Source organism: Phodopus roborovskii, unplaced genomic scaffold (assembly GCF_943737965.1).
Source record: "Phodopus roborovskii unplaced genomic scaffold, PHOROB, whole genome shotgun sequence".
Taxonomy (NCBI): domain Eukaryota; kingdom Metazoa; phylum Chordata; class Mammalia; order Rodentia; family Cricetidae; genus Phodopus; species Phodopus roborovskii.
Genome location: NW_026126446.1, coordinates 1,372,870 through 1,399,695, shown reverse-complemented (window position 1 = coordinate 1,399,695; position 26,826 = coordinate 1,372,870). Strand labels below are relative to the sequence as shown.

The window sequence follows — 26,826 nt, the reverse complement described above, 5'->3', positions numbered from 1 at the left end:
TCGGAAGCTTTCTTAACTGCTGAGCTGTCTCTTCAACCCACTTACCCTGCCTACTATTTTTGCATTACATGGTATTTTAAATTTTAATGATTAAAGTTTTTATATCAGGGTAATCACCCCATTGGACAAAGCAGGAACATTGCTATCTTTTTCTTACTTTTAGAGTATTTAATATGAAAAGAAACTTACAGAGATTTTAGTGAACCTCTAAATTTATTCTTGACTACTACCTTTTTTGGGGTCAATCTGGATCTGTGTTTACATGGATTTTATGTGTAAACATATAAAATGTTTTTTCTCTTCTTTGTTTTTATCACTTTAAAACGTGTGTGTGTGTGATGTGAAAGTAGGCAGGGAGAGATCATGAGAGCAGAAGCATGCACACACATGATTGGAAGTCAAAGGACAAGCTTAGTGTCAGCCTTTGCCTTCCATCTTGTTTGAGAGTCTCTTGTTCCCTAGCTGGCCTGTGGGCTTCCAAAGATGCTCCTGTTTCTACTTCCCCTCTTGCCATAGGAGTGATGAGATGAAGTCTGCTGTTATATGGGTCTGAGGCCCTGAACTAAGGACCTCACACTTAGGTGGCAAGTGGTTTCCCACTTAGTCATCTTCCCAGGCCCTTTTCATTTTGTTGTGCTTTTTAAAGCAATTCCTTCTGATCTTGGGCAGATACTATCACATTGACTGTCCTTCCTTTGACTAGAATTTACAAATTTATAATTTGTAGCATTTCTGGATGTATGCATTTTAAGAGGCATTTTAAGGTATTAACATCCAAAGAGACTATGTCCATTGATTTTTCTCATCAGCCAGGCAGATATAAATGTCTGCCCTTTTGTATCTACACTAAAGTTATGCTGTCCCCATCTTTTAAGAGAACAGAAGTAAATCTGTTGCCTGCTTTTTCCTCGTTACAGTTTATCTTACCCAATAGCAGGGATACAAAATATAAAATGGGGGATGCTTAAAAAGGAACTATAATAGTACTTTCTTGTTGAAACAGCCAGCTTGCAAATAATGACATGGAGACTTATTATCAATGATAAAAGCTTGGCTTTAGCTTAGGAGTTTACTTAAGTAGATCTTGTATAACTTAAATTACCCATAATTTTTAATTTACATTCTTCCACAAGGCTCACTACCTCATCTCCATACTGCTCATCCTGCTTCTTTTGCATCTGGCTGGTGACCCTGCCTTTCTTCTTCACAGAGTTCTCTCTGCCCAGAAGTCCCACCTATACTCTCCTGCCCAGCTGTTTGCCATTCAGTTTTTTATTACACCAATCACAGCAATACATCTTCTCGTAGTGTACAAATATCCTACATTTCTCACTTTTGTCTAAATAAAAAGAAAAGGATTTAACTCTAGCATAGTAAAACTATATACAATAAGAACAATTATCAAGTAAGAATTATATTCACAATATCTAATCCATTACAATAAGAACAATTATCAAGTAAGAATTATATTCACAATATCTAATCCATTTGTATTTGGCATATTTAGAAAATACTCTATTATCTATCCTATCTTGATGAATTTAAAGTTTTATACCTAAACCATTTTCAAACTTGTATTACCATCCTCAAAATAAATTTTTAGACCTCAAAACTTATTTTTAGATAACCAACTTAAGCTTTTATGTCTCTCAACCTTAAATATGTATCAATATACAAAAATCCTTATCAACATAAATTCTTTAAGATTAGTGGTTGCTTTTTTTTTAAGATTAGTTGAAAAGTAGATTTAATAATCTATCCTTTTCTCCTATCATTGCTATATCTCCCATTTGTTTTCAGAATGAGATCCTTTGTTTAGTTTCCTCCATGACCATAACTGTTAATAATTTGCAACCAACCCCCCAAATGATGATGAACATCCATAACCCACTGAACAATTAAAAACCACCCACCCTACCTCTTGGGAGTGGGCGTCATGTTCTTAAAATTACTTCCTGATGTCTGGGGGCAGTGACATCTTTAGGACACCCTGAAAAAATTGAAATAATGGTCAAGTCCTGGGAGTGTGAGCTCTATCGTTTGTTGTCCAGTCTCTGTGCAGTGGGAAAGTGTAGAGCTTATCTGAAAATTCTTGGCTAGAGTTGAGGCTGGACTATCTCAACTAGCAGCTTTGAAGTTGTTCTAGATGCAGAATCTTTAGGAAATGGCAACCGAGGCAATTTGAGAGGCTGGATCACCTGGGCTACTTGTCTTTATTGGTTTCTGGTCCAATTTTTCTAAGAAACACAAACTTTTAAAGGACACACACACACACACCTGCAGAAACACAAGTATGGAATGTGCACTGTGCACAAATCAGCTAGAGATGATTTGGCGGGGGGGCTATGTTTGAGCAGGTAAAGGGTATCTGTTAACCATATAATTCTGTTTGGACTGTATAACCAAACCTCTATTCATGGCATATGAAAGGATAGCATGTAATATTCTGGGAGCTATCCTTTGTAGAGTGATCAGCATATATATCATCTGTCTTATAGTTTTTCCTGTTTTTTTTTTTTTTCTTTCTTCATGTCTGTAACCATGATTTTCAGGCGGTCTTCCCCACCAAATTTGATCTTTACTAATTTTTAAGGAATCCATAGCTTTTCGTTTCCTCTCCCCTAATGCAATATATTTCCCAACTTCCATTCAGAAGCCAAGACATCCTTAAAGTATATAGGCTGGTCTAATTCAGCAGTCCCTTCCATAATCCAATGTCTCTCAGCAGGTGTTGTCTTTTCATTAGCATTCAAAATTTAAAATTAACAAAGCACTTAATAAGGTCCAAACTCTCTGTGTTATAATATCTTTCATCCTTACTTGGGTTAGTTTTTTGTATTGCTTTACTCTCTTTTTAAAGACTTTATTATTTTTAAATTGCTTATATACCCATTTTCTTTTTTGCCTTCAGTACCCGAGCACCTTTTTAACCATACTATACCAAGAGAGAAAGAGGGAGAGGGAGAGAGTATGTGTGTGTGTGCACCTGGCTTTCTGTGCATCTGCAGTATTTTTTGATTGAGTGAACCAAAGCTTGGACTGGTACTGGTGGCTGGCTTCATCCTCCTCAGTTCTGTGAGAGCCTGGCCTCATGTTGGCAGATGCCAGCCCAGAGCCACATTTACCTGCCCCAGCTCTGGGAATTTGTTGTGTCTAGATGTGGCAGGTGTTTGTACCTAGTGCTGGCTGCTCAGTTGCACAGCAGGGTCTCTTAAAAGAGCTGGGCTCTGCATGCCAAAAGCATTGAGCCTACTTGGAACTCCCCCCCCCCCTCCAGCTTTTTCAGGCCCTATGTGGATTCACATGCCTCATATTAAGTGACATTTGAAGTTGTACTTTCTCATTGGGACTGCCAGCCTGCAAATAATGACACCAAGACTTATTATTAATTATAAAAGCTTAATCTTAGCTTAGGCTTTTTCCTAAATAGCTCTTATAATTAGCCCATGTTTTAAAAGCTGCATTCTTCCATGAGGTTCATTACTTCATCTCTGTATTGCCTATCCTGTTACTTCTGCATCTGGCTGGCAACCCTGCCTTTCTTCTTCCCAGGGTTCTCTCAGCCAGGAAGTCCCACCCATACTCTTCTACCTAATTTTTGGCCATCCATCTTTTTACTGTACCAATCATAGCAATACATCTTCACACAGTGTAAAAGTATCCCACAACAAGGAACCATTCTTAGAAATGACCCACTGAGGTCATTGACCATCACCCCATCCACACTGTTCAGCTGATGCTGAGGGTGGTTCTCTTGTTCCTAAGAACCTTTCAGAGAGGAAAAAGAAATCGGCTCAAGAACGCTGCCAGGCAGAGGAGGAGATGGATGAGATTCGCAAGTCACACCAGGAGGAACTGGACAGACTTCGACAGCTCTTGAAAAAGGCTCGAGTGTCCACAGACCAAGTGGCTGCAGATCAGGTAATGGGCACTTGGAGATAAAAGGAAGCTGTGAAGGACACAGAGAGAACATGTAGCTTCCAGTTACCTTTAGGAAGAGGTTTCTTAAGGCTTACATACACCTGGGAGAATAATGGACAGCCTGGCAACCAGTGCCATCTCCCTCCCAATGTTGAACAGCTATATTTACTTTGGCACTGAGATATGACTGAGCAGATAGGAGTGCTTGCTGTATGTAAGTGAGGATTCAGTGAAACCACCAATCTGGACCACTCCATGACTAGAAAGAAAGGTTTATTTGGGCTCAGATCATCACACCTATCTCTGGGACATGGAGAGGGAGAAGCAAGATGGTGGAAAAGCAAGCAAATTTTATTTGACAGTCAGCAGGTTGGGGGACCTTGAGCCAATACAGGCTGTTCGGATTGGTGGGAACTAGATTACCTTTGGGGTGGTTGACTTTTGGTTTGGATTAAGGGAGGTTCCTAATAAACAGAAACCCTAAAAAGAAAGCCTAAAGAGGGGGTCTGTTTACTCAGCCAGAGCCCTGTTTAGGCCTTTGACACCAGCACTGCCATTTTGGGGAGCTACTTTGGACCTGATACTGGGTAAGCATGAGGACCTGAGTTTGAATCTCCTGTACCCAAGTAAAATGTTGGGTATGCTGCATGTGCACAGTGGAGACAGGATCCTTGGGGCTTGCTGGCTGCCAGCCAAGCTCCAGGTTCAGTGAGAGACCCTGTCTCAAGGGAATAACACAGAGAGTGAAAGACAACTGATATCCTCTAATCTCTCTGTGTGGACATGAGTGTGAACATACATACACATACATGTGCATTCAGGACTCACATAGAGACCAAGAAGGAATAAAAGGATACTTTCAAAGTAATTAAGATCTTTTCAACAGTTGTTTTCCACCTACATGGGCAAGGATCTTTAAATTCTATGGAGGTTGGGCTTCTTTTGTTGTAACCCCCAACACCTATCTCTACACACAGCTCTTGTTTCCCTTGGCAGCTATCTCTCGCACAGGCTGAGCTGCAGAGCCAATGGGAAGCAAAGTGTGAGCATCTCTTGGCCTCTGCAAAGGAGGAGCACCTGCAGCAATACCAGGAAGTTTGTGCGCAGAGGGATGCCTACCAGCAGAAGCTATCCCGCCTTCAGGATGAGGTAGTTCTTTCCCTGAGTCAGCTTAGCAACATAAGGCCTCCAGGCTGTGGGAGACTTGTCCAGCCAACCTCTTGAGCTCAGACAATATTAACTGTTAGAAAACACAGCCAGGCTTGTGTAATTTTCAGTTAGTTATCTTTCACATGTTTATGTAGTATGGCAGGTCAGGGACCTGTAAAAAGACAAAACAAGTCTTCTAGGACTTGTTTCCTATTTGATCCTTTATTTATTAAGCAAATATTTACCAACTATTAATTTGGCTCCAGTCACTGTGTTAGAGAAAGGGCATGCAAAGAACTCTGCTTTCAAGAATCAGATAATCACAGAAAAGAAACAGATAAGTGGTCTGGAGAGGCCTAGAAGAGGAAGTGCCTAAAGTTGTTGGGAAGGAGGTCCAAAGGAGGTGATCTTTGAGCAGAGCCAAGGACAGGTAACCATGGTAAGGTAGAAGGGTAGAGTGTGGGATATGGTGGCATACTTATATGTGAAAGAGAGCTAGAAGGTGACTTAGGGACATGTTATGATGTCCCTTGTCCAAAGGGCAGTTCTTTGCATTATCCAGTTAAACCCCTTTGACTTGGAGGTGATAAGTTGCTGAGTATTTGTATGTTTTGACTACCCTTACTCATACCCCTTGTTTTCATTATATTCTTCACCTCATTGAGAACAAGTCAAGTATCCTTGATAGGAAGGAAGTGTGAACTGATTGTTGAGGAAGTAGAGTGACTTCTTCAGCTGGTCTGGGTTGAGGACTGAGGCTAGGCCCAGCAGACCTAGGTGAAGTCAGGACTTGTGCCCAGAATGGTTCTTGTGTGTTTCTTGACTATGACAGTCACCCAGGTTCCCAGGGCCACAGCGTAGTCTGTTCATTTGCAGTGCTTAGCTCTCCAGGCACAGGTTGCAGCCTTCACTGCGGAGAATGAGCACATCCAGCAACTGGAGAAGAGTAAGTCCCAGGCACCTGCAGTTAGAGCTGCTGCTGACCCATCAGAGAAGGTGAGCTGACATTCAAAGTGGCAAAACCTATCATATCAAGGCAGTGTGTATGCATATCAAATATTCAGAAAACATGGCCTGTTTGCGATACTGACAGTGTTTTTCTGGCTTTATTCATCGTCATTTGTCTGACATAGAAACTAACTCTTTAGATAAAAATCTACCACTCTGATAGCAAATCCAGAGACTCTATTCCTCTGAAGCTTTGACAGATATGGGAAATACCCTTAAATCATAGAGAAGAGCTGGAGGATGGTGCTGCATCCAGCATCCCCTAGTCCCTGTGGTCAAGCTGGGTGTTGTACTTACAGTTGGAGTACATCATATTGACAAATGATCTTTGGACAGTCTTGTACTCTTATCTTCACTTTGTGCCCTTGGCAGGAAATTCTTCTTTGAAACTGTTCTTTTCACCGTGGCAGTTCTTAGTGTCACCAGCTATTCTTGACCATCTGGGTCCCTCTGTAGAGTTCCAACTCTGTAATTTTAATGCATCACTTAGTGACTTGATTTTGGTAGCATGTCTTTTTGATATTGGCACAGGTTAAGAAGATCATGAACCAAGTGTTCCAGTCATTGAGGGGAGAGTTTGAGCTGGAGGAATCTTATGATGGCAGGACCATTCTCAGGACCATCATGCATACAATCAAGGTACAGTCAGAAAGCTTCAGTTGGTTCACTGGAATGGGCATTTTGTTTAATTGCCATCTAAGCACTCATACTTTAAAAGTTACTCAAGACCATCCATCAGTGATGGGAATCTCTGAGATGACATATCCTTGGATGGATGTGGCCAGCCTCTTCTGACAGTGAGCAACATAGTTATTTGAATTAGGGGTTAGTTGTGCCACCTGTCAGTGCACACGGTCGTCTTTTCAGTGCTCATCTCCATGATGGGGGAGGTCCTTCTGTAGGCTGTGAATATATGTGTCTCTTATTAAATGATGAGTAAAGCTGTTTCGGGCCAATGGGCAGGCAGGATGTAGTCAGGCAGGAAGTATAGGCAGGACTACCAGACTAGGAGAATTGTGGGAAGAACACAGAGGGTGCATCGCAAGGGAAATGCCATGTAGCTGCCGAGGAAGCAAGAGATGCAGGCATCACCAGTAAGCCAAGACCATGTAAATATAATCAGATGAATAGAAATGGGTTAATAAATAAGAGGTAACTAGTTAATATGAAGCCTGACCAATAGGCCAAACAGTTTATAATTAATATAAGCCTCTGTGTGTTTATTTGGGACTAAACAGCTGTGGGACTGGGTGGGACAGAAACTTCCGTCCACATCTCCTCCTTGGCTTTTGAATAGATGGTGACTCTGCAGCTGTTGGACCAGGAGGAGGAAGAGCAAGGAAAGGGCAGCAGTGAGGAGGAAGAAGACAAGCCTTTGAGACCTTCCATGGAGCAGCCAGGGCGCACCGCGCCTGGGCTATCTCCAGCACCCCCAAGTGAGGAGACGCAAGAGGCTCCCAAGGTGCTGTCTGAACAGGAAGTAGGGGAGACCACCCCACTGCCTCCACAGGCTCTCCCCATGCCACAGAACGGTACACAGACAAGGAAAGAGGAGTCCTCAGAAGTGGAGATACCCTCAGAAATGAAGGACAGTTCCCTCCCACCTGAGCCAGCCGGCATCCCATCCCCCAGAGTCCTGGGTCCCCCAACTTCAATCCCACCTAAACCTCCAGGACCTGTAACTATAGACTCTGAGAGCGAGGAACCACTTGCTGGTGGTCAGAGAGCAGTGCAGCCCGACAACGTATTGGGGGAATGTGCCAGGGAAGTAGCCCCAGATGATCTGCTACAAGGAAGCTCCAGGAGATTGTCACTGACACCAGACCCTGAGAAGGGGGAGCCACCAGCCTTAGACCCTGCAAGCCCAGGAGAGCCTCAGCCTTCTGAGCTCAAAGAAATTGAGGATGTCAGTAGCTCTGGTCCCCCTGAGGCATTGCTGGACACAGAGCTTGCTTCCGCTGCTGCAGGAACAACCCTCAGACACAACCAGGACTCCCAGCACAACAGGTGTGTACTCTGAGCAGGCTGTCTGTGGGAGGAGTCTCCTTTTCAGCATTGACAGATGATACTGGCTATTGTACTCATTCATTTCCTTATCAACAGCTCTACATACAGGGCTCTGGGGCAGGACCCATGATAGTGTAGCGGGCAAGGCAGGTGTGGCTTATGAGTCTGAGGAATTTATAGTCTAGTGGTGGAGACAAATACATACTTACATATTATAACAGTGAAGTACATGCTAACAAAAAGAAACTGTGCTAGTATTGAGAATAAGGAGTGAGAATTCTGTCTGTTAAAATAGGTGGTTAGGGGATTGCATCTGGAAGGTAGCATTTAAACTGTGATTCAAAAAGTACTGAATCATCCAGACTCACAGTAGGAAGAGATTGCAGAGAGAGGAGCACTCACAAAGTGCTCGGGTGGGATGGACACACCATAAGGAACTAAAAGGGGACAAGTAGGGTAAAGCTGAAAGTTGGAAAAGAAAGAAGGGGCCAAGATATGTGATTATTTCATGTCACTGTTAAAGCTTGAATTTTATGTAAGTACAGTGAGAAGCCAGTAAAAGAATTTAAGCAGAAGAGTAGTGGAGTCTGGTTTGTTAACTTTAGGGATTGTGCTAGCTGTAGACTGGATGGAGGCTGGTACAGGGTGTAGACTGGAGGGGCTAATACAGGGTATAGGCTGTGGAGGGGATTACACAGGGTGTGGTCTTTGGAGGGACGGATGCACAGTATAGGAAGAGATATTTGAATTGGATGAGTGGGTCTCACTTAAGGGCCCATAACCCTTGTAGCTGGTTGGCACTGTGACCTGGGTAGAAACAGCAACATATCTGTGGCTTGATTTTCCTTTAGTCTCTCTGGAGATGAAGAGGACGAACTGTTTAAAGGGGCAACTCTGAAAGGTCCAAAGCCCAAAGTACAGCCAGAGGAAGAGGATGAAGACGAGGTGGTAAGGAAATCTCAGGCTCTGCTGAGTCCTCATACCACCACGTGGGGGCTCTTCCCTGCAGGCTCAGAGAAGAGGAAAGGAGTCTGTTGGTGGCCTACTTCCTGGACTCTGTGTACAGGACCCTGTGGGAGTGAGCTTGGGACCCAGAGTGGGCAGCTCTGTAAGCAGAGTAGGGATGGGCAGCTGCCACTGTACTCTTAAAAGAGCACCATCGCCTCTGTCCCCTGGGGAATGAGTCCTGTTTGGAGTGAGGGAAGGTGGGAAGGACTCTGAAGATGAGCTTGTTGGCTCTCCTCCTCCCTAGACAAAGAAAGGTTAGAAAGTCACTTGCAGGGGGCTGATGGTAGATAGGACCGAGCCCAGGCTTCTTTGGGGTCACTTGTTTCTTAGAACTTTTGCTCACCCAGCCCGCTTCCAAGCTGCTGCTTGTTTTGTCCTCTTAACACCCTGAGCAGCAGATGGGTTCAGTGTTGACAGTGTAGCTTCAAGTTAGGGGACAGGAGAGTCAGGGACCACAAAGGAAGCTGCAGACAGAGCCGGGTTTCGAGCCCTGGCTTGTGATCTGACATTTGGCCATTTTGACTGTGATGGGAATTTCACTGTCATGAAATGTGTGTGGAAGAGACAGGAGTGTTGGGGTCAGTCCAGGAAAGAACCATGAGGCTGAACAAGGGCAAAGCCTATTGCCCCTCTCTACCATCCACCTGCAGTGAATTTTGCTTTTGGCCAGAAGGCAGTAACATCAGGAATCCAGCTCAGGTAAACCAGAGCCCTTCCCCCTTGCCTGCCTGCCTTCAGAAAAGGTGTACCTATTCTTCCCATTAGCCTACCTTCCTGAGAAATTCAGTTTGCATTTAAGAATACCGACTACAAGTTCTGCATAGAAAATGAAGGAGGAAATAAGATTAGTATCCCAAATGATGAGCAATATGTTGATGGTATTACTGCCAGTTCCATTAAGTTAATTATCTGTTTCTTAGGTATTCAGAAAAATAAATACACATTCTCATTTAGCCTTCTACTGATATGTCCTGTAGTTATGTATTATGCGTGTCTGTAGTCTCAAGCCCTGCTGTCACCCAACTAAAGTCGATGAAGGCCAGAACTTAAATCCTGAGAAGAGTAGGACCTCCTACGTGGCTCCTTGTGTTAGCCCACATTAATACTGGCACAAAATGATGGATGTAGGAAGTGTATAAAGAGAAACTGTATATTTTGGCTCAACATTTCAGAGGTTTTAGTCCACAAGTACACTCCACTGCTTTGAGTCCTGTGGCAAAGACGTGAGTAGAGAAAAAGCATTCTCTTGAAGGTCGGGAAGGGAAAGAGTGATGAAGGAGGGGCCACAGTCCTACTGTCACCTTTGAGGGCGACCTCTAGTCCCCTGAGGCCTCTTACTGGGCCCATCAAAAAAGGTTTCCACCTCCTCTGACAGTAACAAGCCCAGGACTTGAATCTGTAGCAGTGTCCTTTGGTTGGGACCCTCTGAGGGGTCCTAGAACTCTTTAGCCCCTTTATTCCACGCTCCCATTAAAGACAGCATGGGTCCTGCCTTTGTGGGCTTTCTTTATCTCTTGGGATTCTCCACGTTAGAGTTTGTACATACCTCTACATGCACATCTTTCTGAGTTTGTCCTGCCACCCCAGGCCACAGCTGGCTTTCGAATGTGATTGTACTTTTCTGAGCTTCTGTCATCTTCTCTTATTCTCCTGTCCCAAGCTGCTTTGCTTCTGTTTCTTTCTCTTTTCCAGTGTCTCCTTAATGAACCTACTTTTTCCATACAAAGCATGTAAGTTGGCATATCTGCCCAATCAATACTTGCTTCACAAATAAATTACAAAATCAGTCAAGCAAAGTTGGTCTTTTGTCTCTGTTGAAAGATGGCTTCCCTCCATGCCTGCTTGTCCCAGCTTCATCTGGATCAATTCTCTGGCCACAAAACCTGCCCTTCCAGTTCATGTTCTTTTCAACAAAAGGCAGGGCAGCCATTGGTCACTTCCCCTCATAGGCAGGAAATCACCTGGGCTGGGATATGTGAGGACTGACCTCTCTTTCCTGTTTTGTCAGAGCATGAAGGGACGCCCGCCCCCAACACCCCTTTTTGGAGATGATGATGATGACGATGACATTGATTGGCTGGGGTGAAGACCTAGGAAACAGGCACACAGGTTTCTCTTCCAGCCCTTCCCTAAGCATGATTTTGCACAGCCGGCCTCAGGTCTAGGTGAACCACAGGGTGAGGTCCTGGTGGACATTCTGAGGACAGTGGTTCAGACATCTGAGCGCTGCCTGACCTGGTGAAGAGGATCATGAGTCTCTCTGCAGAACTGGTGGTATAAGAGCCCTCAGTGAGTGGCCCTACCATGGAGGAAGGGCTGGAAGGGTCACCTGTAGCCAGCCACAAGCATCCTGCCATTTCTCCCAAGCCTTTTCTTTTCATTAATTCTCAAGTTGACCTATGAGCCCTCCTGCTCTCCCAGGGCTCACCAGAGCTGTAGCAACAGGCCCTGTATCCTGGGGAAGGGTCTTCATGGAGAACTGAGAGATCATGCTGTCCTAGCCTGTGGCTCTGGGACATGTATCTTCTATCTCTGCCTTAAATTTTATAAAAGAGGTCAATAAGTATTTGGAATTAACAAGACTAAAATAAATGACTACAAGAAAACTTGACTTGGGCCCTTGAGGAGAAACTGAGTTTGGTTTCCAGGGCTGTCCTGCTTCTTCTTGGAATTCTAAGGGTGGGAGTTGTAACTTGTCAGTTAATGTGTGCAAAAGCACTGTGATGTATTCCTGTTGGCACCTGACCTTGAACTTGAAGTTGTAGCTCACCACAGCTGCATAGGGCCCAGGACATCACAGTTATCGAAGGACCAGTCCCACCGTGTACTGATTTCTGTGGTCTACACTGCAGGCCAAGGAGCCATGCAGGGAAGGGAAGCAGGGGTCTGTAATATCCACTGTTTGTGATATCTGGGGTGGGGGTGGGGGGTCCTTCCATTGCCTATGAGCCCCAGGGGCCAACACTGCTGCAGAGAAGAGCAGTGAGGAAATACATGTGGACTTTTACTTATTCTAGTATCTTCCAAAAATCATGCAGCTAGTCTTCAAACAGAATAATTATAACAAAAACATTCCATGATTTTAAATGTTTGCAAGACTATCCTGACTTCCACTGCATCGGCCATTACCCTTTCAGGCTTTGTGCCTGTCTCCCACATTTGCATCTAGGAAGCATCTAGAAAGACTATTAAAACAGTTACTTAAACAAGTTACTTCAACCTCTAAGTCTCACTTTTCTCTGTAAATGTGGATAACATTGTCTTCTAAAGTGACTGATAGCAATGAGACAGTCTGTGCAGTGCCAGTCATTGAAGAAGACGTGGTTATCACCATTGTTAACGAGATTCGCTCTTATTTGGGGTGTATGGATGTTTGGCTTGCATGTGTCTCTGTACCATGTGCATGCAGAGGGCAGAAGAAAGCAGCAGAGTCTCTGAAACTGGGTATTCCAGACAGTTATGAGCTACTTGTGGTGCTGAAAGCCAAACCCAGGTCCTCTACAAGAGCAGTGTTATTAACTGCTGAGTCACTGGTCCTGTTATCCCCAGGCTTAGAGGAGCAGAGTAAGCTGTCCACAGTTACATAGCTAGCAAGCAGGACAGAGTTCTGGTCCTGTCTAGCTGATCAAGAGCTGGACTCTTGTCTACCGTCCTTGGGTAGAGAAAAGGAGCTAATGCTACTTGCTAGGAATATGGGTCCCAGGGCTGTGTAGCTCAGTGATGGAGCACTTGCCTAGCATGTACAAGCTCTAGATTTGACTCTAGTACTAAAGAAAAAAAAAAAAATTCAGGCTCCCCATCCAAATCTGAGAATTTTCAGCCATTGTGGAAACAACACAGGCTCATCGTCTCCAGTTTCTGTTCACTTCTGTATACCACAGGCATTATGTGACCTGTGCCCCTCATCTGAGCTGGTGAGGAAACGGTTGAGTCCCATCTCTGCTGCTCATCAATAGATGTCTGTCTCCTACCTCAGCTTCCTCATCTCTGAGATGAAGGCAGAGAGTTCCTGTGTGGTAGTGAGGATTGAATGAGTTAATAATTACATAAAGGCTAGAACTGCCCAGCACTTAGTCAACACTTATGCAGGTATTTGTTTTCTAAGAAAATCAAGTAGGGAAAGTACCTTCTGTGACTTGGCTCTGAAGAATGCTAAAATCAAAGTCTAACCATATATTTATTCTATGGACCATAGGCAAAAAATTTTATACAGACCATTACCCCATAAAAGCCTCAAATATTATGACTGTAGTAAAACAGTGTCAAGTTGAGGAACCTGCCAGTCACTCATGAAAATGTCTGTCTCAGCAGTGCCCTGGGAGCTGAAACTGGTCAGGGCTTGGCATTGAGACTGGAGACTGCACTGTGAACAGAGGGAATGCAACAAGCAATCCCACAGGTGCCCTATACTATACTTCCCGTGACTGTTGCTTCTTACTTCAAATGGCAAGACGGCCATGGTGTTGCATCTGTCTCCAGGAAGGAAGGTGCTAACTGTCCTGCTAACATGGGTGTTTATAGTCTGTGAGACAGTTACTCTTCTTACAGCAGGTATTTGTTACATGAACCTACCATGACTCATTTGACACTGTGGTGTCTACCAACAGGCACATTTCCAGATGGAGTTTCTCTGCACACAGAGTGGTCTTTAACAAATGCAATCTTAGTTCTTGGTCTCATGTGTCCCTCCAGCTCCTGCAGTGGTAACATGTAAGAGTTGTGTACTGTTGGAAAGAGGAAAGAAATAGGCCAACAACCACAGACTGTTCAAAAATAGAAATTTATTAAAGTGTATGTTTTTAATTCCCAAAGCTTAAAACCATCTTTTCATTGAGTCCAGGCAGTACTTGAACATAGACACTAGTGTGTAGCAATCACTGCTCTGTGTGTGTGTGTGTGTGTGTGTGTGTTTCACTGTGCATCCCAGGCTAGCCTGGAACTCTGTATGTAGTCCAGGCTGCCCTCGAACCCATAATCTCCAGGTTCACTCTCCTGAGTACTGGGGATTACAGGTATGTGTCCCCATTCCAGTCTCTTAACTTTTATCTGTAAAATCAAAAGGGCTCAAATACCAGGAGTCCAGTTAACTCTTAACATGACCTGGCTTTGGTCTGATTGCATATTGCACCCTCAGTCACTTCCCTTCTGACATACCCCACACACACACCTCGCTGAATCAGTACTTCAGTGACTGACTCACGGCTCCCTACCAGGTCATTAGGAGTTAGCAGCAAGTAAGAAACAAGGGGCAGGCAGCTCTGTTAGAAATGCTGCTCTCTGTGATGCACACAAGAGGTTAGGGTAAGGCCCCGGTCATGAGACTAAGCTGCTTCATGCCGTGCTATCAAATGAAAAGGGCTTATCTGCACAGCGGACATGTCTGTAGCCTTGCTAACAGGCTTGGCTCTCTGCCTTTAGTCAGCAGCATCAGTCTTCCCTAAATAAGGGAGATGGGTCTCAACAGACACAGTGAGCTCATTAGAAACTTTGTTTTGTATAAATGTGCAAAATTGCCAACCAGGAGTTCAAGGTGAAAAACCTGTTTGTCAATGACAGTCTTTATGTGTTCTAAGGCAAAAGGTGAGAAGGAGCTGGCATGGTCCATCCCCCAAGACTGGAGATGCTCCTGGTATTAAGGCACAAAGCAGAAGAGGGTATCCAGGTTCCATGGCCTTCCTCACTGAAGCTCTTTGGAAATTTTTAATTTGCAGTCTGAGGTGTATGGTCACAGGCCTAGCTACCCTGACTCCAGGTTTCAGTCTCTCCATGTTCCCTTTAGTCACAGCCATTTGCTTAAGGCACCACAGGAGGCCTGGGCCCTATGTAGGCCAGGCTGGGAAGGGAGGTAGCTCCAATGTCCTCTAAGCTCCAAGGACAATTTCCTGGCTTCAGCTCATCAAAGTTGCCAGGAACTGGGAAAGAGGTGAGCAACGACCATTGTAAGAAACAGCAGCTGGAAGTGCAATGCCCAGAGCATAGGCCCCAGCTCTTTCCAGCTGTGGCCCACTAAGTCATGTTGAGAAGTGGGTAGGCTAGGTAGTAGCCCACAGCTGAGCCCAAGACCACGCCCAGGAAAATCCAGGTGTTGTAGGACATTACAGCCAGCATCACGAAGTAGCCAATGACCACCTGAATGACATGGACTAGGGACTGGCCCAAGTACCACAAAAACCACCTAGGCATAAAAGAGAAACAAGTTAGTTAAAACAGTGATGAGCAGATGTGTTTTACTAAGGACAGAAAGCCTCTGAGTTCAGCATGACATTTTACCTAACAGAGATTTCTCTTCAAAGAGACATTCCCACCACATTTAGCTCTGAGCTTCCTGCCATCCTAGGCAAATGGGGAAACCATTATGGTTTATGTAGTCAATTTTGTCTAATAGGGATGAGAAGAAATTAGGAAGCCAGACTCTCACCTGAATTGAATATGGGAGGTGGACCTGGGTGCCTATTAAATCTCTGAACCTTTTTGAGTGCTGATTTTCTTATCAGTAAAACACTGGGTGGTTATGAGGGTGTGAGACGCCAAGGTAAGGTGGTGGCTGGTGATGTAGCAGGCAGGCTCATTAGGCATAGGTGAGGTTGCAGAAAAGGCAGACCGGGGCCTATAAAGCCTGATCAAAGAAAGGATGCTCCTCTCCCATCAAGTGGGACACTAGGCTGATGGCGGTTCTTGCTTTGGTACACCTGCAGATCTCCTGTGTTTGGGAGCTTGGTGAGAAAGGCCAGTTGCCCATGTCTGCTGCTTGACAGGCCTGCAGCACAGGTTTGAAGTTCCCTGAGAATCCTTGGGATCTGTCCAAGAGGATGCTGGATAGGTAGCTTTGGCACACACACCACAGACCCAGGCTATAATTCTTCTTACTAAATACTTACTGGGATCCAAATTATTTTTCTGTTCACAGGGCTAAAGTTCTTTGGGCCCAACCACCTGTCAGGGTAAGAGTAAATGCTCTGGCCACCCTTCCACCCATGGTTTGTACCTGAGGCGGGTACCATTGGCTGAAGTTGATCCAGAGCCTGTAGAATCCTGGTCTGATCCCAGGATGAGCTGCTGGCTGCTGGTATTAGGCAGATTCTCCAGAGTCTTGTGGAACAACTTGACTTTGCCAACCTTGATGCCCTCATATAATATAGCCAGGAGCAAGACTACTAGCACTGAGAGGGCCATGCCTGTGAAGAGGCCAAGTTGAAAAATAGGTTTTTAGTATGCCATGTCCTATACAGTAATGGGAGATAATGATGGTGTATCACATTACAAAAAATATAGGAGAGGGTTTTACATATTTCCAACATGAACAAATGATAAACGCTTGAAGAGACAGATGGGCTAGCCCTGACTTAAATGCTATACAATCTACACATGTACTGAAACATCTCAAAGTGCCATATAAGATGGACAATTTTTGCCAATTAAAAATAAATAAGGTGGTCAGATGTGGTGACATGCAAAAAGGCAAAGGCAGATAGATTGATGGGGAGGAGGAGGGAAAAAGGGAGGAGGAGGTGGCGGCACCAGCAGCAGCCACCACCTCTGTTGTATTCCCAGCACTGGGAAAGCAAACACAGCCAGATCCCTGGGCTTGCTGGCTAGCCCAATCTAGTTTACTAGGCAGGTTCCAAGCCAGTGAGAAATCCTGTCTCGAAAACAAGGGAGAATGTCATCTGATGAATGACAGCCAAGGTCCTCTGCCATGAACATGCACACACAACCACATCCACGTCTACACATAAGCATACATGCATATAAATAAAAAAGCAAGATAGATGTGGACACAGGCCTCTATGTAATTGCAGGTACTCTGATGGCTGAGGGAGGTGGAATACAGCTCAGTGCTGGCGTGGACTAGAGTGGATTCCAGGCCAACCTAAACAACTTAGTGAGACCATATCTCAAAAAGTAAAAAGGCCCAGAGACAGAATACTTGCCTAGCACAAGTGAGGCCCAAGGATTGATCCCCAGTGCCCCAGAACAAGAAAACCAAGTGGTAGAAAAGCACTGCTCCCCCAGACACTCCCCAGGGGGCTCCACTCATCACTCCAGCCACCAGCCTCTTCCTCCTTACCATTATTGAGCTCAGACCTTCGTTATCTCTTTGCCTCTCTAGACATTTCTTAGTAGTTCTGACATACTGGAGTGTAGCTTCTCATTCTGGCAGAGCTAGGGGTGAGGGTGAAGAAGCCACACAACACCGTCCCCATTAGCTCCCCACATTCTGCACACATCTCTCTCTTGCAAATAGAGTGGTGTACACCCTGGAAGCATACATTCTTCACATGTAGGCATACCAAAAACCCTGGGACGGGGTACAGCAGGAGAGCAACAGCAAGTTAGAATACAATGGGTGTTTATTTTCTTCTTGCCTAATTTTCCTAAATATTGTAAGTATATGCTAGTGCCTCTGGGAAAAATGAACTCTGATGTTTTATAGCAGATAATAAATGGTTCACCCAAAGTATTTTATGAGCTTTATGACATAAGAATATATTTGGAACTGGGAATGGTAGTGCGTGCTTGTGATCTCAACCCTGAGGAAGCTGAGGTAGGTGGACTGACTTTACAGCCAGCTTTGACTATATACTAAGAAACCCTATATCCAATAAATACTTGTTAGTATGGTTATGTGACATTGACTTGTGGCTGGAGTCCCTAAGTAGCTGGCCTCTGGATGGAGGGAAACCAACATTTGATAAGAAGATTGGAACGTTCAGCCTTACCCCAGGCTCCGGGGAACAGACAGGGGCTGCAGGCCGAGTTGATCACCAGTGGTTAGTAGCTTAATTATGCCTATGTAGAGTTGTATAAGTTGTTCCAGCAAGAGTGCTGCCACTTGGGCAGGGGTAGGGAGTGAGGAGGGGGTCATGGCCTTGATTTTACAGCTCATTGGTTAGAAGTACAGGCACAGACGAAGACTGTGCTCTTCGTCTGTGACATGTGCACTAACTCTGGTGTCAGAATTAAACTCAACTGTTGGATACTCAGTTGAGGAAGAACTACACATCTGACCATGGAAGTGTTGAGTGCAAGAAAAGGAAAACCCACAGCCTGTGTTAGCCTTCACAAAGGCAAAAGCCACAGGTGTTTTGTTTTTGTTTTTAATAGGCAACCACAGGCAATTACATGCCTATGGTAAAAGTTTAATGATGGTGAAGTGTATACATATAACAGCAAGTCTTCCCAGACTCTCAGAACCCGGCTCCCTCTCCACAGCAGCCTCTGCTGCTCCATGTCTGTACCAGCCTTCTCTGTCTAAATGACCACATTCTGTCTGCATACATCCCTGCATCCAGTTTCATCATCCAACTCCTGCAGGACACGAGCTCCCTTCTTTTCATACACATCTACCTTAGTTCTCCAGGTCACCCTCTACTATCTGTGATAGCGTGTACCTTTCAAAGATGTTCACTCCCATACATCCTACCCACAGGAGATGAGAGCCGTGTTTCCTCCCTTTTAGGATCCATCAATAAGACAATGCTATGCAACTTCCAAGTGTAGGTTTTACTTTTGTATGCGTATATGAATATGTGTATACATGTGTACATGTTCATGCAAGGGTGTGTGGGTGCACATGTGTATAGAGGCCAGGGGTCAACATTAGGTATCTTATTCTATTGCTCTCTACCTTATTCTTTTTGAGGCTGCATCTTTTGCTGAAGCTAGAGATAGGCTGGCTGGCTAGCAAGTCCTAGGAATCCTCCTGTTCTCTGTTCTCCAGTGTAGGGATTACAGGTGCACGCTGCCATGCCTGTCTTTTACATGGGTGCTGGGAATCAAATTAAGTTCTTCATGCTATCTAAGCAACTAGGGCTTTAGCAACTGAGCTTATCACTAGCTCACAGGGCAGGTAACCCTCATGCATTTCATCCATTTTCTTTCAGGACACCTGCTCTTAAAACCTAGCCTCTGCTAATGAGGAAGCCCAGGCTACAGGAGGAGACAATGTGACCCAGCTGAGGCTGCAGTTCACAACCAGTACCAGACACTAAACACTTCTCAGAAAGACTGTCCAGCCACTGTTGCCTCCACTGCATGAGAGGTCTTGAGTGCAGACCACTTAGCACAGTCAACCCACAGAATCTTAGTGAGATATTAACAAAATGGTGTTCTACTTCACTGCTTAGTCTGCAATGGGTAGCTGGACAATGGCCATCCGTTGTAGGGAAGGGCACATTTGCCATGACAGGCATCTGACCTATTTCTAGCCTGCTTTAGAATGAGAAATGCACAATTCTAGCTCAATGTGCCTTAACTGCCCACAGAAAATAGAGGACCCAGGTCCTCCACTGCCTGGTACTATGGGGTTTGCCAAACTACAGGTGACCTTCCCGGTTCTTACCTGTAGGACTGTGGACTCTCCAGAAATCAAACAGAAGCACAGCCTTATCTGAGAAGATGAAATGCATCTGAAAGAGAAGAGATCTGCATCACAGGAGGTGTGGACACAGAGGTCCTGCTTCCTAATGCTCTCCAGCAGCTGCTTTGGGAGAACTCCTGGGGCTATAGAACTTACATGCTAGAAGCCATATGGAAGAGGAGGGGCTTGCTCAGATATAGGTGCTACTGACTCCGTGTGGAAACGAAGATGAGGAGTGCCTACCCTCACAAGGCCAACCAGACTTGGGATAACACAGTAACCTTGGGTCACATGACAATGGCCTCTCTGTGCCCTCCCAGTAGGGAGCCCTAGGCCCAGCCTCTTTGCTCAGTTCTGGAACACATTCCCAGAGCCAGCAGATAGTCCTCTTTGTCCTAGTGAACCTGGACAGATGCAACAGAGTTTGCCATGCAAGGCTAAGGACAAATGTCTCCCATCTGCATACCATACACATCCACTCATTCACCAGCCTCTTTGCTGACCCGTCTGTGACCAGCATTGAGAAGGTAAGGGGGAGGATAGAGCAGTTGCCTCAAATATGTGAGGCCCCAGGTTCAACCCCCTTAGTACCATTAAAAACATAAAAAAGAAACACACTGATTCATTCCAACTCCAGCCCCCTCCACCCCATCTCATCTGAGAGTGGGAAAGGGGAGCCCTGAGATGGAAAGGCATTTGCCCTGGGTGGGCTTTGTGAGAAGCCCGGTAGCTCGCAATGAGTGTTCCAGGGAAGAGGACCTGGAGAGAGGGTGGGTTCTCAGAACAGCTGTGGGAGTTTGGACTGAGACATGATTCAGTGGGTAAGTGAAGGAATAGGAAAATTAGGTTAGCTGTCACTTCATCTGCAGCTATGCCATTGGGCATTCTCTGGCCACTTGGACACCAGAGCCACAAACTTGTTTGTAGGTAACAGCCCTAAGTCACAGATCATACGCATCTACCTTTTCCTTCTCCCCACTTCTCAACATTGATCATCAAAGGAGATAATACAGAACAGTAGGATGAAAGTAGTCATGGCAGTTCACAGCTATAATCCCGGCAGTTGGAAGGCTGAAGCAGGCACACTGTTGTGAATTCCAGACTATTTGATTATACAATAAGTTCCAGAATGTGGTGGCTTAAATAAGAATGGCTCACAAAGGCTCATATATCTGAATGTTTGTCTTCTGAGAGTGGCGCTACTTGAGAAAGATTGGGAAGCATGGCCTTGCTTGAGTGGGTGTAACCTTGTTGGAGGATGCGTGTTTCAAAGCCCATATCAGGCCCAGAGTCTCTTTGTCTCTCTGCTGACCAATCAGGATGTAGCTCTCAGCTACTGCTCTGTGTCATGCACCCTGCCATCATGATGATGATGATGATGATGATGAACTAATTCTCTGAAACTGTAAGCAAGCCTCAAGTTAAATGCTTTCTTTTATAAGAGTTGCCCTGATCATGGTGTCTCTTCACAGTAGTAGAACAGTGACTAAGACACAGGCCAACCTGGTGTAAGGTGAGTCATCAACTCAAAACAAAACAAAAACAAAAAAATAAATAAAAACAAAAATAAATAAGACCCCTAAAAATTAATAGATTGGGAGCAAACTAGATCAGTCAAAACAAGGGCTTTCTGGAGCCTCAGCATCATCCCAGGAAGCTGGGAGAAGACAGTGTGAAGATGACAGTCAATGAGATATCCCATGAGATGACAGGCAATGGACCCTCTTTCCTAAATCTGTCAAATCTAAAGGAACATTTCTCAGAGTGTTCCATGAGACCCACAGGCTGTTAAGACATACTCTGAAAGGTGACTGTGTAACCAAATTTTGGAGAAGCTGGGATTGGGCAAAACAAAGCTTAACAGCTCTCTTTCCTGCCAAAAGGCGGACCCTAGAACCCTGTCCACAGCCTGCTTCCCATTCCTTTTTTTGTTGGACAGAACATAACTTGGGAGATTGTTAATCTTTTCTCATATCTGTTGGCATGTTGGCCAGCAGGTTTTTGCCCAGGCAAACTGGTTTCAGAATCTGTGCTCTCAACACAACCTTTAAGGAAGCCCAAGAGGAAGTTAAGGCATGCCTAGGGTTATATTGTGAGATGGTAGCAGCATCTGGAATAGAACCCATGTCTTTGTACCTGACCCTCATTTGAAGTAAACAAACACTAATTTGTGGAGAAAAACCCATGGGCATGCCTTTTGTTTTCTATGTATATCAGATTCACCTGCCTCTGCCTCCCAACTGCTTTGATTAAGGGCATCCAACTCCTTATCTGGCAAAAAAAAAAAAAAAATATTTTTATTTTTAATTATGTGTATAGGTGTGTGTCTGTGTATGGGATTTTACATGTAAGTGCAGTACCCACAGAGGCCAGAGAGTAAACAGGCGGTTATGTGATGACATATATTCTGGGAACCAAATTGGATTCTCTGCAAAAGCAGAACAAGGTCTTAACTGCTGAACCATTTATCCAATTCATTTCTTCAGGGTGTTGTGTAGCCAAGGGTGGCCTTGAATTTGAGAATGATTCTGAGCTTCTTAGCCCCTTAATTCTACCTTCTGAATGCTGGGTACAGAAGAATGCACCACCACACTTAGTTTCTGTGGCATTGAGGATCCAATCTGTGACTTTGTATGTCCTAGACAAGCACTCGACCAACTGAGTCCCTGAATGTTAGTTTTAACAATTCTCAAAATAGAAGCCGGGCAGTGGTGGCACTTGCCTTTAATCCCAGCACTTGGGAGGCAGAGGCTGGCAGATCTCTGTGAGTTTCTAAGTCAACCTGATCTACAGAGCAAGTTCCAGAACAGGCTCCAAAGCAATACAGAGAAACCCTGTTTTAAAAAACTAAACAAACAAAACAAAGACAATGCTCCCTTACAGTTCAAAAAAAAAAAAAAAAAAAAAAAGATGTAAAAAGCGCAGAGACAAGGTCACATTGGGAGGGAAGAAAAGCCAGTGTTTAATGCACTACAGCTGAAAAACAGGGTAGAAAGCAAATGGGAAGAGGCTAGGAGGAAGGATGCTGGAGCGGACCACAGGTGTGCATAATCCTGGTTCCACATACACAGGGAATTACAGGTGAACCACTGAGTGCAGAGACTGTCAACAAGTCCCACACTGCCCAAGTAGATTAGTGAAGGACATCATGTCCTTAAGACCCCAGAGCTTTACTAAAAATGCAGGTGCCTGGTCTCCTGTCAATCAGAACCCAGGGGCAAAGCCAGATGATCTTAGTGAGACCCATTTGAGAACAGGGTTCTGATGCTCACTTGATGTGGTACACTTTGGGCAGACAGGGAAGCCTAGCAGATAGAACACAGATTCTGAAGCTGGATATCCTGTATCTGCCTCCTGCTGCTGCAAGGACCTTGAGCAAGTCACGCATCAAGCTCCTGCTGGAGCTTAGTCTCCCCAGCTATAAAACGTGGACTGAACCCCAGAAAGCTTTTTCCCTGGTTTGGCTTCACTTTCTCAGTTCCCAGTGAACTTGGTGCAGACAGGCTCCCATTGTGAGCTTCACTCCTACACTGAAACGAAATAAAGGACACGAGGAAACAAAAAAATGAGTATGCCTCTATTTGTGCATGAAGAGGAATGCCTCACCCATGGGTGTTCTATCCCCCGTGTTCAGACTTGCACCCTGTAGACCAGACCTACTGGGCACACATACTTTTCGGTTCTCATCTGACTGAATAACACTGCCCTACAGTCCTTTGTCTTCTGAGGGCCTGCACAGGCTTGCACTGTGTCCACTACCTACCTGTATCTTCCCCCAACCCAACATCTCTGCTATTGCCAGCTACTGTTAACAGAGCCTTTGTTCAAAGGCCCACTCGTTCAGAATCATAGAGCTTTCTAGAAAGCATGAGCTACTCTTCAAATCACAGCCTGTTTGATAAACACTGGGTATTTCTAGGGCAAGTATCTGTAGGGTATGGCTGGAGAAATAGTCTGAACTGCCATGTTCTCTGCCTACTATCAAGCCGGTCAGGTAAATTACATAATGGCTTCAGTATGGAAAATAAGTAGTCACTTCAAAGTCATGTTGAATAATGAGCACTTTATCTTCCTAATATGAAAGTGGTAGTTGGCAAACAAAAAGCTAAAACAGTACCAAAGAGGAAACTCATTTTGAGGTCCACCATCCTGAGACATCTTGTTAGAATTTCAAAATGAACAGCTGATGACCAGGAAAAATGCTCACAAAGAATATGATGAAGCAAACAATAGGGCAAAATTCCATGTAGCCTGAGGTTGCTTCCATTGGACCCCTGGAGGGGCCTCTGGAACGTCCCTGCCAGGTGGAGGTTGTACCCATCACTCCTTCACCCAGTCTGACTAGTTAAGCAGTAGGCACGAATGGAATGTCTCCAGTATAATTTAGTCACCCCGGGAGTTTCCACAACTCATTTTATTCTATCATCCTTGGGTCCAGGCCAGCTACCTCAGGAGCAAAAAACAGCCAACACCTTTTGCCGCCCACGGAAAGCCCTACAGACAGTAAACGTCCTCAACAATATCTCCTGTTCTTGTGCTAGGAATGTGCAGACCTCGAGGATGCAGATGAATGAGAGAAGGCTGGTAGCATTCGAACTGTTTAGCAGGGGAATGGGAGACTCAAACAGAGACCGCAGACTAAAGCAGAGAGGCAGGGTGACCTGGGCAGGGGACAAAGCCACCTATGGGAGGACAAACAAGTGGCTAGGACAGTTGGAGCACATGAGGCAGCTGGGAGGCCAGACTGAGGTCCTCAACTAGCAGTGCCCATAGGGAACGATGCCACTTCCCAACCAAGTTCAAAACCCCTGGTGCCCCTGCATTCCTCACTCTTTCTATAGTTTGGATTAAAAAAAAAAAAAAAAAAAAAAAAAAAAGATCCAAAATCAGCACACCCAGACTTACGGAAGGGACAGCAACTTTTAATTGGCAGGTTTTGTGTTGAGATATCTAAGGGCAGGGCCCCAGTAGTTCCCACTGGGGATAAATCTGTGTCTCTGGCAGTTTATCTGTGCTTTATGAGGAGTGGCAACTCACGGAGGGGACTGTGGCCAAAGACAGACATTCACAGGACTTGTTTTTCTTTTTCTTTTCTTTCTTTCTTTCTTTCTCTCTCTCTCTCTCTCTCTCTCTCTCTCTCTCTCTCTTTCTTTCTTTCTTTCTTTCTTTCTTTTCCCTCAAATAGGTGTTAAAGAAAGTGCCTTCGTTGTTTTAACCAGACACTTCAGAAAGGGCTGTCGTTGACTGCCTGGGGACCTTTATCAAGGGGTTCCCATCTATTTCCCGTATTGTAGGATCCGCAGGAGGCGGAGTGCCTCTCCACTCAACAGCCTGTGTAGGCTTCCTGTCTTAGATCCCGAGACACCCTTTGAGAGATGAAATAACTGATAGGGTTTCCTCAAAGGGCAGGCTTGCAAGCTGTCATTCTCTACCCAAGGGGGAACCTAGCCAGGAAAAGACATCTGTTGAAACATTACTTCCAGATTCGGGGGTTAAGAAGGATGGGGAAGTTACTGGGTTAGTTTTAAAGAAACAGACCCAGTAACCTGCCCGGGACAGGCCGAGCCGGGGGTGCACGCGCGTGGACTGCGCTGAACCCCGCCGGGCCTCCTCTCGGAGGAAAACCTTTCTGTAAAGCCCCAAATCCGGATAGATCCCGGGAAGGGACCGCGGACAGCTGTCCTCGCTCTCCGCACCCACCTGCAGCATCCCAGCTGGGGCTGGCCTGACTGTAGAGACTGACTCCCGGCAGGAAGGGGCGAACAAACTCCCAGAGCTACAGCCAGCTTCACTAGCGGAGCCCCCCAGCCCTACTCCTGCTGTGACAGCGTCGCTGACGTATGCTCCCCCCCCCCCCCTTCAGCCCGGGTCCAGAGGCTGCGAGGATGTCCGCACAGTCGCCCGCCTCCGTCCCCTCCGCAACCCAGAACTCACCGCCATGGTGCTGCGCACTGGGCGGCCGCCCGGGTCGCGTCAGTCCACTCGCGGTTCGGGACGGGACTCGGTAGGATTGCTGCTCTACCGCGCCCAGGTCGCGCGGATCACGTGCCATGGGAGAGGCGAGGCGGCGCGCGGGCGCCTGGGAGTTGTGGTTCTCATTTGCTCCCCACCCCACGACCAAGGCCACGCCCCCTGCCGAGGACCCACGCGCCCACCCGGGTCCTGGCTACCCTGGCGCAGGGTCTCTCCAATCTCCAGCAAGGCCGGCCGCCTGCTATTGACTTTGCCTTGGCAATTACCATAAAAAAATGTTTATTGCTTTTTTCCTTTTGATCAGACACCTAGCGAAGCTTAACATATGTTGAGTGGAAAATTAAGATGTTCATCCTAGGAACACAATAGCAACAAATTAGTACATTAAGTCAATTACGCCCCCAACTTTCCTACTGCCATTTTATCTTCTCCAATCTGATAAGCAGATAGCAGCGCACAGTTGTAATTTTCTTTCTTGTGTACACACTATGATTATGTTTCTATATTGCTCATTTTTTTTTCATCTTCCTTGTAGGTAATACAAAATCTTAGTTCATTTGGGCTTCATCATTAACAGACTATCATGGACCGAGGGCTTATAAACCATAGACGTTTATTTCCCACAGTTACTGGTCCAAGATCAGGGTACAGATTCTATGTCTCCCCAAGGCTGCTTTATGCGTACAGATCACTCTCTTCTCATTCTCCCTTCAGAACCCTAATTTGTATTTGTTTTATTACTAGGTTAATAAACTTTTTTCTCTTATTAGTATTTCCATTTTAGTGTGCTGCCTTTTCATCTCATTGACCTAGTTTTATCAGGGATGTATATCAAACTTTTAATACTATTTAAAACTTTCTTTTCCAAACATCAACAATCTTTTATATAAGTTCTTAAATACACTTGGTAATCCTTTGCCAACCAATATGCCCATACATTCTCCTTCAAGAATTCTGACCAAGGGTTAGCTGAGACCATGAGACTTCAGTCTGCCCTCTCAGCTCAAATCCTGAATTCTAGAGTATTAGCCACGAGAGCTCAAACAGCTTGACGTATGAGGCTCAGCTTCCTGATAAGATTAAAAAACAACAACAATAATAGAATCTATGTCACAGAGGTGTTGAAAGGCTTGAATGATAACATGTGTTGAATTCTCAGCATTAAACCTGGCAATGGAAACTTGCTTGATAAACGGAAGCCATTATCATTATTAACAACAAATATTTCCACCTGTAAGAGAAAGCTATCTGCAAAAGGTTAAACCATTGCTTAGGGTCACACAGCTTCTGGCCAAAGCTAAGGAGGGTTGTAGAGCCTCAAGAAAAGCATACCTGCAGGACACATGAGGGAGGTCTGAGCAGGGGAGGGAGTCTGGGTCTTTTTTTTTTTTTACACCTCT

General features: G+C 45.2%; 2 protein-coding genes across 6 annotated transcripts in view; one reads left to right on the top strand and one right to left on the bottom strand.

Moving 5' to 3' along the window:
• Fkbp15 (FKBP prolyl isomerase family member 15) overlaps positions 1–11,704 on the top strand; it is a 59,065-nt gene extending 47,361 nt beyond the window's left edge. For 3 of the 4 annotated variants that reach the window (XM_051187906.1, XM_051187909.1, XM_051187908.1), the window contains exons 22-27: positions 3,766–3,921; positions 4,918–5,070; positions 5,947–6,066; positions 6,610–6,717; positions 7,376–8,085; positions 8,937–10,889. In XM_051187906.1, the coding sequence (XP_051043863.1) occupies positions 3,766–3,921; positions 4,918–5,070; positions 5,947–6,066; positions 6,610–6,717; positions 7,376–8,085; positions 8,937–9,234 (1,545 nt within the window). In that variant the 3' untranslated portion in view covers positions 9,235–10,889. Of the gene's footprint in view, positions 1–3,765; positions 3,922–4,917; positions 5,071–5,946; positions 6,067–6,609; positions 6,718–7,375; positions 8,086–8,936; positions 10,890–11,101 lie in introns of those variants that run through there. The other variant, XM_051187907.1, reaches the window with a different exon arrangement.
• Positions 11,705–13,854: 2,150 nt separating this feature from the next.
• Positions 13,855–25,542, bottom strand: Slc31a2 (solute carrier family 31 member 2). Of its 2 annotated transcripts, none has more exons than XM_051187905.1 (4): positions 25,388–25,542; positions 19,436–19,502; positions 16,079–16,268; positions 13,855–15,268 (listed from the first exon to the last, which is right to left on the bottom strand). In XM_051187905.1, the coding sequence occupies exons 1-4, from the start codon at positions 25,391–25,393 to the stop codon at positions 15,100–15,102; spliced, it is 432 nt and encodes a 143-aa protein (XP_051043862.1). In that variant the 5' UTR covers positions 25,394–25,542; the 3' UTR covers positions 13,855–15,099. The 2 variants fall into 2 exon arrangements, with proteins under 2 accessions (XP_051043862.1, XP_051043861.1); XM_051187904.1 differs by lacking the exon at positions 25,388–25,542 and adding an exon at positions 25,154–25,243.
• Between the last annotated feature and the right edge of the window lie 1,284 nt (positions 25,543–26,826).